The sequence below is a fragment of the Brachyhypopomus gauderio genome, unplaced genomic scaffold (assembly GCF_052324685.1).
Source record: "Brachyhypopomus gauderio isolate BG-103 unplaced genomic scaffold, BGAUD_0.2 sc107, whole genome shotgun sequence".
Lineage (NCBI taxonomy): Eukaryota > Metazoa > Chordata > Actinopteri > Gymnotiformes > Hypopomidae > Brachyhypopomus > Brachyhypopomus gauderio.
This window is the reverse complement of record NW_027506928.1, coordinates 2,501-13,962: the sequence shown is the minus strand read 5'-3', so window position 1 is coordinate 13,962 and position 11,462 is coordinate 2,501. Positions and strand designations below refer to the sequence as shown.

The 11,462-nt window shown below is 43.3% G+C and overlaps 1 protein-coding gene across 3 annotated transcripts in view; it reads right to left on the bottom strand.

Moving 5' to 3' along the window:
- Positions 1-8,602: 8,602 nt before the first annotated feature.
- The window catches only part of LOC143497350 (transferrin receptor protein 2-like), a 4,877-nt gene continuing 2,017 nt past the window's right edge, over positions 8,603-11,462 (bottom strand). For all 3 annotated transcript variants that reach the window (XM_076993252.1, XM_076993253.1, XM_076993254.1), the window contains 2 exons: positions 10,204-10,344; positions 8,603-9,497 (listed from right to left, as the gene is read on the bottom strand). In XM_076993252.1, the coding sequence (XP_076849367.1) occupies positions 9,255-9,497; positions 10,204-10,344 (384 nt within the window). In that variant the 3' untranslated portion in view covers positions 8,603-9,254. The remainder of the gene's footprint in view (positions 9,498-10,203; positions 10,345-11,462) is intronic.

The window sequence follows — 11,462 nt, the reverse complement described above, 5'->3', positions numbered from 1 at the left end:
GGTCCAGGTCTCCTCACCCAGCGGTGGGTATTGTGACCTCGGACAAGATTTGATGTCACCAGGAATTTGTAGCTTATCACAAGTGAGGACAGTTTCCTGTGTGCAGAGTGAAGAAGAGAGTTTCAGTTTCCTGTGTGCAGAGTGAAGAAGAGAGTTTCAGTTTCCTGTGTGCAGAGTGAAGAAGAGAGTTTGAATAAAATTCCTCACTTTTCCACATTACTGTTATGATGAACTGGTATAAAAACTGCAGCATGAATCTTGTGAGGGGAGAGACAAGACTGAGGGAATTCAAGGGAACTCATGAACTTTGACCTCATGAACTTTGGCATGATGACATGGTTGGGAATATAGTGTCATGTCGTCTGTTTTTCAGTGGGTAAGTGTGCTGGGGTTTGTGTGTGTACATACAGTATATACTGGCTTCAGAGTTGTGCTTCCTGAGTCTGTTGACATGACGGTTGATGTGATTCCATGTGATAGACGACGTGTTCTCGTGTGCAGTGTGACGTGTTCTCGTGTGCAGTGTGACGTGTTCTCGTGTGCAGTGTGACGTGTTCTCGTGTGCAGTGTGACGTGTTCTCGTGTGCAGTGTGACGTGTTTTCGTGTGACAGATGATGTGGTTTCTTGCAGAGCACGTGTGCCACTATGATGAACGCGGTGCTAATGTGTCTGATCTGGTGTCTTACAGCCAAACCTGCAAGTACAACTCCAAATCTTTTCAGTGTGTGTGTGGACAACCTCAGACTATTCAATGAGAAAGAATGTGTTTGTGTGTACAGCAAACTATTCAGTGAGTGTGTGTGTGTGTGTGTGTGTGTGTGTGGGAAAGAGAGAGCAGACAAGTGGAAAAGAAACTGTGACAAATCCTGACTTGCCTTCTCCTGTCTGTGTGTGTCTGTGTGTGTGTGTGAGCGCGTGTATGCATGTGTGTGTGTCTGTGTATGTTTGTGTGTAAGCATATGTGTATGTGGCTGTGTGTGCATGTATGTGTGTGCATGTGGTTCTGTGTGTGTCCGTGTGTGTGTGTCCGTGTGTGTGTGTCCGTGTGTGTGTGTCCGTGTCTGTGTGTCCATGTCTGTGTCCATGTGTGTGTGTGTGGGAGAGAGAGAGCACACAAGTGGAAAAGAAACTGTGACAAATCCTGACTTACCTTCTCCTGTCTGTGTGTGAGCACATGTGTGCATGTGTGTGTGTGTGTCTGTGTATGTTTGTGTGTCGTGGGGTAGGGTGGGAATAACTGCACTTGCACAGTCTGTGAGGTAAATACCCCTGACTGCTGGGGTAAATACCCTTTACTCTGCTCTTTCAGGGAAGTGGAGATCACCTCATGGATGGCGAGGGTCGGCCTCTCGGACACCCTCAGGTACGTTGTGTTTGACAAAATAACAAATTGAAGGAGTGTTGGACTTTGTGGGGGTTTGGTGAAGTATGAATGCATGGTGTGAGGGAGGAGTTTGGTCTCATGTGAATCATGTATCATTTGAGGGTGGAGTCACAGTGTCACACAGACACTGCAAACGTTTATGTTTTTGAGGGTTTTTTTTTATTTATTTTAGAACAAAAACAGTAAAACAGTAGAATCAGTATTAAAGAAACAAACAAAAAGCAATTACCGTTTTAACTATTACCAATTAACTATTACAATTAACTATTACCGTATAACAAGAAATAAATATAAAGGTGTTGCACCAAAAATATTTAAAAACTATTTTACATAAAGCAGAAGTGCAGAGAACAACTTTTAAATATTAATAATGAATTAAAAAAATAGAAGTGCAAATCAGGGCAATTTGGCTACTGCAACATTGTTATTATTTCAAAAGTGCATCTGAAATGAACAGAGGAGCATATGTGTGTTTTAATATATATTTATTTTTAAAACTTGCTGAGCTAAGCTAATAATAGCACCTACTAGGACTGTGCAGTATGATGACAGTATTTGTGGCAACTGTGTCAGTATATTAACCATGTGATGCAACGTGCCAAATTTGTATGTTGTAAAATGGGACATTTAAGTTATTTTGCACATCCATTAAAAAGATGTGTGGGTGGAGTCAGCAGTTGGAGAACACTGATTGGTTATGGAGTGGTGGTTTTCACACGGGGTGTGTGGGTCATAAGTATCGTACGTTATTATAATAATTAATTTGACTAATATTATTAAACAATGAAGTTATGATTATGTGGACTTAGCTTGTTTTCATATTTATAAATTGTTCATTTGTAGTAAAAAAAACCCAAAAAAACGGTGCCCTAGGGGTGGAGGCCGGCCCTGGGTGGAGTTATATGACGTCACAGGGGGAGGGGTTTGGTCATGTGATATAATTTTATGACGTGTAAGGGAGGAGTTGGGGAGGGAAGTCTCATGTTGTCATGGTGTCAAACTGCCAGTGATGGTACTCACTGTCTGTTCCAGGCCAGGCCTACACACAGTGGCGTCCTGGCTGTCTGGCGCACCCCTAGACTGGTGTCCCCAGAGGGGGGCCACACCCCCACGCCTGCAGCCCACACACAGCTCACCTCATATGGGAGGAGCCCAAGCTCGGCACCCTTATCTGTGAGGGTTCTGGAGGTCACGGCCCCTGAAGCACCAGCAGATCTCCCTAATCCCTCAGAGAGAACCAGTGGGCCCCGCAGGCAGACCTCTGTCCACTGGGGGGCGCTGGTCAGTGGCGCTGTGACCCCACGCCCTGAGAGAGCCGGCCACAGCGGCCAGCCTGCAGCTACCGGTGGTGAGGGAGTGTTTGGGGTCCTGAGCGGCCGTCGTGGGCGTGGTCTGACACGCGTGCGGGCGAGGAGTGGGCGGGGTCTGACACGTGTGTCGGTGAGGAGTGGGCATGGACGCTGATAACGAAGAACGTGCTGCTGGCCATGAGGGACAGGTGGTGGAGGAGAGCAGACACGGACCAGGAAGGCGGAGGGCAGCAGAGGCCCCGAGTCTGGAGTTCAGCTTGAACTGGGATGACTTTGGGCTGCAGGCGGAGGAAACTGGTCCTCCGAACACATCACACACAGCACAGGAAGCTCCAGGCACCACTCACTCCAGCTCAAGTGAAGCACAGGGCTCTGATGATTCTAGTGATTCAAGTGACTCCAGTGATTCAAGTGATTCGTGTGATTCTAGTCATTTTAGCCAATCTGATTCAAGTGATTCTAGTGACTCTAGCAATTTAAGTGACTCCAGTGATTCAAGCAGCTCAAGTAGCTCTAGTGAGTCAAAAGACTACAGCAGCTCAAGTAGTTCAGTCAAAACAGCTCACGTATCCAACTCCACTGAATGAACGAAAATGAATGAAAACAAACCCTGTGATGCACTTTAGAATCATTCACTTCTACTGCATTACACTTTACTGACACACACAATACGTATCACGTTTCCGTGTTAACCAGTAGTGATAGCGCCCTACGGTTTCCATGTTACCCAGTAGTGATAGCGCCCTATGGTTTCCGTGTTAACCAGTAGTGATAGCGCCCTACGGTTTCCGTGTTAACCAGTAGTGATAGCGCCCTACAGTTTCCATGTTAACCAGTAGTGATAGCGTCCTACGGTTTCCGTGTTAACCAGTAGTGATAGCTCCCTACGGTTTCCATGTTTACCAGTAGTGATAGCACCCTACAGGTCAGACATTATAACATTAATTTGACATAGTTTCATATTTCTCTGTGTATTCAGAATAAAATCCTTCTTCAGTATATTATGTGTTTCATGTGTGAAATCTTACCCACCTCAGTTTCTCTGCTCCTGAACATTTGAACAGATGGGACTGGAAAGACCTTCACGGCCTTCAGTGATGCGGTGTTGTAGTGTTGCTGTGTTGTTCTGTTGTTGTTTTGTAATGTAGAATTTTAGCATTGTAGTATTTATGTGTTGTTCTGTTGTAGTTTTTTAATGTTTTAGTATTTTAGCATTGCTCTGTTGTAGTGTTTTAATGTTGTAGTGTTTTGTGTTGCTGTGTTGTAGTGTTTTAATGTTGTAGTGTTTTGATGTTTTTGTGTTGCTGTGTTGTAGTGTGGCTGTGTTGTAGTTTTGTAATGTAATATTTTAGCATTGTAGTATTTAAGTGTTGTTCTGTTGTAGTTTTGTAAAGTTGTAATATTTTAGCATTGTAGTATTTTAGCGTTGTAGAATTTTAGTGTTCTTCTGTTGTCGTTTTGTAATGTTGCAGTATTTTAGCATTGTAGTGTTTTAGTGTTGCTGTAGTTTTGTAATGTAGTATTTTAGCGTTGCAATTTTGTAATGTAGTATTTTAGCATTGTGTTGTATTTTAGCGTATTTTAGCTTTGTAGTATTTGTGTTGTTCTGTTGTACTTTTGTAACATTATAGTATTTTAGCGTTGTGTTGTAGTGTTTTAGTGTTGTAGTTTTGTAATGTTATAGTATTTTAGTGTTGTAGTTTTGTAATGTTGTAATATTTTAGCAGTGTAGTTTGTAATGTTGTAGTATTTTAGCGTTGTAGTGTTTTAGTGTGGTCAGGACCCACTCAGTATTTTATAAGTGTTAATGAACGTCACATGTGAAGTAAACAGCAGGGTGGAGCAGTGCTACGCCAGTTAATACTGTAAGATCATGTTATAAAAATAATAACAGTGTAACCCTAACCCTCTCAGAAGCCTTTCTGCTCTGAATCTACACTGGCTCACCTTTCATCCTTGATGAAATGTCGCTGTAGTCACATTAAACCACTGATTCTCACGCACCCTGTCATGTGTCATCATAGGTGTCGTGTAAATGCTCCATTAAACATGATCTGATGAGTTGAAGATGCAGGTGAAAATATTCATGATGGGTTTAAGGCCCAAGGTGTATGTGAGCATCAAGGCTCAGGTGACAGTCTAGCAAGACCTCTGTGCTAGGTGCTCATACTGAACATCACACACCTACCTCACTAACACACTCCTACCTCAATAACCCACACCTACCTCACTATCACACTCCTACCTCAATAATCCACATCTATCTCACTATCTCACTCCTACCACACACTCCTCACTAAAACACACCTACCTTTTCATAAAAAAAACATAAATCAAACAATTCGATAATGTACAGGGCACCTTGAACTTATACAAGAAGTATCAGATTTTGTGACATGGTCTCAGCGACAATAAACCTTTCTACACAGTGCATGCCATTTTATTGTTTTCTTTTATTGCTTTTTGGTCAACCTAAATGTCTGGGCTTATTCCTGGTGTAACGTGATCTGCATGACGTCCTCACAAAGGATGAGAACGAGTGCTCAAATCCCTGAATTGCCTCCCACCCAGACTGAGAGGTGCAGTTCAAACAGTGAGCCAAGACACTGTGTCACCCAAACAGAAATAGGGTTTACAGCTCAAACGTATTAAAGTGCAGTGTCTCGACGGCCCACCCACACCACGCTGGGATCACACACCAGTGCTCTCTGATTCGCTAAGAAGGGTGAAAACGGCCCATTTAAATTCTGTCACATTCCAGAAGATAACTAGAAGACATTTTAATGCGAAGACAGAGTCTGCGTTTGAACTGACTGGAGTGCAGATTGTGCACTAAGATCTGATAATATAGGACACTGCTCTGTGACTGTGTTCAGATAAGACACCGTTCAGGTAAGACTCTCTGAGACTGTGTTCAGGTAAGACTCTCTCTATAACTCTGTTCAGGTAAGACTCTCTCTGAGACTGTGTTCAGGTAAGACTCTCTCTATAACTCTGTTCAGGTAAGACTCTCTCTGTGACTGTGTTCAAATTTACTAGATGGGTCAGGGATTTATGTACTAGATGGATTTATGTGCTAGATGAATGAGTCCCAGCAGAACTCTTCTGAGTCCTAGAATTCATCTCAGACTCGAGGGTCCTAACTCAGTTCTTCTGAGCACCACACACAGATCTAACCCTAAGACACACACACACACACACAGATCTAAACTGTAGATCTAACCCTAACACACACACAGATCTAACCCTAAGACACACACACACACACACACACACACACACACACACACACACACACACACACACACACACACACACACACACACACACATCTAAACTGTAGATCTAACCCTAACACACACAGATCTAACCATTAAATCTAACCCCAACACACACAGATCTAATCATCTGTTTCTCTGCAGCACCGTGAAGATGAGGGGAACATTAATGCTCCTCCTGCTGCTCAGCCTGGGGGAGACGTTACCGGTACACACACACACACACACACACACACTTACACACACTCACTCACATGTGCACACACAGATACACACACATACACATACACACGCACGCACACACATACACCCACAGACACACCCATTTAACCCAGTTAAATTCTACTGAGTTCCAGTTAAATTCTACTGAGTCACAGTTAAATTCTACTTCCTAGTAGAAATCAGATCAGATGGTAGTTATGGAGTGTAGACTTTACTCCTGTGATTTCTGATGGTCTGGATGGATTAGGGATTAAATGTCTTAATTTCCTCATTTCAAACGTGTGAATGTTGCTTTTCACAGGTGCACAAAAACAGAGTGACAAGGTCTGACAGTTCAGAAGAGAGTGAGGTAAGCTGATGTACACACACACACACGCACGCACACACACACACACACCAACGAACCATGTGAAATAACATTTTCAGGCACCCTGAATTTCTTTCTAGGGCGACTCTGAAGACAGCAGTGAGGAGAGTGAGAGTGATGGAGAGGAGGGAGAGAAAGACAGAGGAGGAGGAGGAGAAGAAGAAGAAGGAGAAAGAGAGAGAGAAGGAGAGGAGGGCGGAGAAGAGGAGAAAGAAGAGGAAGATGATGAAGAGGAAGATGAGGAAGAGGAGGATGAAGAAGAGGATGGTGATATAGAGAGAGAGGAAAGTGGAGGAGAAGGAGGAGCACAGATGGAGGAAATTGTAGCAGATGGAAGAGATGAAGAGGACACGGGTGAGGGGAAGGGTGGAGAGGAGGATGAGGAGGGTGAGGAGGAAGATGAGGGGGGTGAGGATGAGGGAACTGAGGATGAAGGGGGTGAGGATGAAGAGCAGGGAGGTAAAGATGAGGGTGGTGAGGATGAAGATGAAGGAGGTGGGGATAAGGGAGGTGAAGAAGAGGAGGGTGAGGAGGATGAAGAAAAGGGTGGTGAGGGTGAGGAGGAAGATGAGGGTGGTGTGGATGAGGGGGGTGAGGATGAGGATGAAGAGGGTGATGAAGATGAGGGTGGTGAAGAGGAAGATGAAGGTGGTGAGGATGAAGATGAGGGTGGTGAGGATGAAGATGAAGAAGAGGGGGATGAAGATGAGGGTGGTGAAGAAGAGGTTGGTGGAGATGAAGGTGGTGAAGAGAAAGATGAAGGTGGTGAGGATGAAGATGAGGGTGGTGAGGATGAGGATGAAGAAGAGGGGGATGAAGATGAGGGTGGTGAAGATGAAGGTGGTGAAGAGGAAGATGAAGGTGGTGAGGATGAGGATGAAGAAGAGGGTGGTGAAGATGAGGGGGGTGAGTAGGGTAGTTAGCACTGTAAACCCATCAAAGTTTCTGGAAGCTTCCAGTTCATCTCCCGCCTCACTATCTCCACAGACCATCTGTCTCTATGGCAACAGACCTGCACCTCCATCACCTGCAGAAATCCTAATCCTAATCCTAATCTTAATCCTAATCCAACACAAAGGACCCAGCTAAAACAGGCTAACTGGAACATCTGCACACCAGTACGTCCTGGTTTAGACTGAGCTCAGAATAAATCTCTCCTGGAGTCTGGGGCTCTGTGAGCAGGTGCAGGTTTGGTCAGAAGTCCAGATGTATATTTTACTGATCTATGATCAGCATCTGACCAAACTGACCACATTCAGAAAGACGAAATACAGCATCGAGAAACAAACAACAAAATGCAAGATTACAGAATTATGTGATGCAAATAGTATTACCTCAAAAAGTGTTCAGTTACTCACTATATCTACATATATGGATTTTATTAAATTCCTTACTTAAAAAAATGTTGAAGTGCTGAATAGTAAATGTGTATATAAATATATAATACTAAAAATACGCATGAAACAGATTCACGGATTTTCCGTAGTGCAGAGTAGATGATCTCTGCTGCCATCTGGTGGTGGTGTACAATATCATCAGTTTTGCACATTATTCCAGCAACATTTAATTAACATCAATATGGCTTAGAAATGAATTGTGTATGCTGCTGTAAGAACACAACAACAGTTTTTGTTGTCTGTGCAAAACAAAAAGAACTGTATTTATGGTCTACGACTTAGAAATTATCCTGTGTAAGTATTTATCTCTGCACGTATACATTATGACATGAATGTGAGCTTTTTTATATCCTAATAAACATTTGTATAAAGTGTTGAATTTTCAAAGAAATCAGTGTTTAATGTGCACGTTACACCAGCACACATCATCAAAATAAGGTTCAAAACAGTTTTCACAAGAATTTTATTTTTGCGTCACTGTGTCTCATTTTAACATCAGAACTACGAAGGAAGTGATGCAGCTGGTGAACTGACATCATCACTGACAGACAGAGCCGATGATGTCATAGTGAAGGGGTCACATGACAGTTCTCTGGTAGCCTCTCTAGGACAATCAAACTGACCGATAGCAGATGCTGCTTTCTGATTAAACGACAGTATGACTGTCATAATTATGAGAGTCACTGCTCTCGATAATTACTGTTTATATTAATAACAGCCTTATTATCACGTAGTAATAAAATAAATTACCTCTTAATCATAATTGTTAATTAACAATTAATTAATGAAAAGAAACTCAATGCCCTGTCAGAACAGAGAGATCTCATATTGCCAGAGAAACTGAAAGAGGACACAGAGTGCATTCTAACAATATCTCTCTCAAACACACACTCACCTCACACAACATACATATGGGCACACACTGGCGCGCACACACACACGGGCACACACCCAAACACCCACACATCCAGCAAGGGCTTGTTGCAGTCCCAAAATTCAGGTCAAGGTCTGGTCTGGTCTTATTATTGAGTTCAGTTAAGAGTTCAGTACACACACATTCTTTTCAGAGTACTTTGACCGCTTTTCTAGAATGTTAAGCAGGATGTTTAAAAAGTTACTATGACCAATAAAAGTGTTTCATCATTTAGCAAAGTGGCTTTCGTGACTCTGTATACGGACTGAAAGTCATGAGAATTCTATAAACTTTAGAACAGGTTGAAAAATTTTCAGATGTTCTAGAATGGGTTGTCTTTGATCCAGCAGTTCTAGAATGGGTTGTAAAGGTTTCAGCGGTTCTAGAATGTGTTGTCTATGTTCCAGACATCCCCACTAAGTGCGTTAGCTGCACCTTGCAGGGTCCAGGTGAAGAGAGCCAGTTGCCGGCGGAAGCGGGCCTCGTGGAAGAGCTGCGGGTTGGTGCGCAGCAGTGAGAGGTGTTGAGTGAGCGCGCTCAGTGTGTGTTCACCACGCCCATGCAGGACATGTCTGAACGGAGTCTCCACTACAGACACATACTGGGACAGGAAGTAGTACTCCACCTATACACACACACACACACATACACACACACACACACACACATATATACACACACACATACACATATACACACAATTACTTGATTAGTTTTTGTGCCATAAAGAAAAATTACAAAATGTCCTCTGTGTGTGTGTGTGTACCCTCATGATGTGTGTGTGTGTGAGAGAGAGAGAGAGAGAGAGAGAGAGAGAGAGAGAGAGAGAGAGAGAGAGAGAGAGAGAGAGAGAGAGAGAGAGAGAGAGAGAGAGAGAGAGAGAGAGAGAGAGAGAGAGAGAGAGAGAGAGAGAGAGAGAGAGAGAGAGAGAGAGAGAGAGAGAGATATGGCCTGGTGGTTAGGGAACTGGTCTTGTGACCGGAGGGTCGTGGGTTTGATTCCCAGACCTGAGCCCATGACTGAGGTGCCCCTGAGCAAGGCCCTTAACCCTCAATTGCTCACTTGTATAACAAAAATAAGATAAAAATGTAAGTCGCTCTGGATAAGGGCATCTGCCAAATGCCATAAATGTAAATGTACCCTCATGATGCGTGTGTGTGTATATGTGTATGTATGTGTACCCTCATGATGCGTGTGTGTGTGTGTGTGTATGTGTGTATATATGTGTGTGTGCACCCTCATGATGCGTGTGTGTGTGTGTGTGCGTATGTATGTGCGTATGTGTGTGTGTGTGTATATGTATGTGTGTGTGTGTGTGTGTGTGTGTGTACCCTCATGATGCGTGTGTTGTAGAGTCGCGTCATCCTCTCGTCTTGAACGTCCGTGTTCTTTATAGCCTCCTGCAGGGTTTTAGCCGCCCGGCTGTAATCACCCCTTGCACTGTACACCCACTGAGGAGACAAACCCCGTGCCTGCCACACACACATACAGTGTGATAGTGTGTGTGTGTGTGTGTGTATGTTTGTGTATGTGTATGTGTGCATATGTATTAGTGTGTGTGTGACTGTGAGAGTATGTCTGTGTGTGTGTGTGTGTGTGTGTGTGTGTGTGTGTGAAGGTTATAATCGTTAACGAAAATGAATGAAAAAACAAAAACTGATATCGAAAAAACATTTTCGTTAACTTAAATAAATAACGGTAATTAAAAAAAAAAAACTATAACTAACTGTAACTATATTATATGTTTAGAAAACTAACTAAAACGTTCTGAAATTATAGAGAGGATACCCTTCGTTTTCGTGTTCATCAGTTTTTTTATAAGTCTTGTGGACTGATATGAAATCTATTTTTTTTTATTTCGATAGAAGGAATTATCCGTAATTGTTCAGCCTACAATTCTTTTCTTTTTGCATCTAAAAATAAGCTGAGTCACGATTCTTGTCCAATCCCCCACTGCCCCAAGTGCACAAATCTGTTTTGCAACACGTACACCAAGATGTGTTGCAAAAGTCGAGCAGAGCAGATTTGAAGTTGTGCGGAATTTGTGTACATTTCCTGCCAGTAATTTTTTTACATTCACGCTCAGATTTTTATTCTACAAGTTCTCACATCAAAACTACAAGTGCAACTTTTAGTTTACAAGTTCTCAAATTAAAAATACATGTACAGATTTTGTTTTACAAGTTCTCAAATCAGGTCCTTCACGCTCTCAAGTTTTGCTACAGATTTATCTCCATATAACTGTCGGTACCTTGGCAAGCTAGCCTCCAAGTACCTCCACAGAAAGAGAAGCACCAGGCCATGGGGCAGTCATGGCCTGGCGGTTAGGGAACTGGTCTTGTGACCGGAGGGTCGTGGGTTCAATTCCCATGACTGAGGTGCCCTTGAGCAAGGCACCTAACCCCAACTGCTCCCCGGGCGCCGGGCTAGGGCTGCCCACCGCTCTGGGCACGTGTGATCCACAGCCCCCTAGTAATCACTAGTGTGTGTGTGTGTGTGTGTGTGAACTACACAGATGGGTTAAAAGCGGAGGACAAATTTCGATTGGGGTGTAAAAAATCACAATTGACAAAAATATGGCACACACATC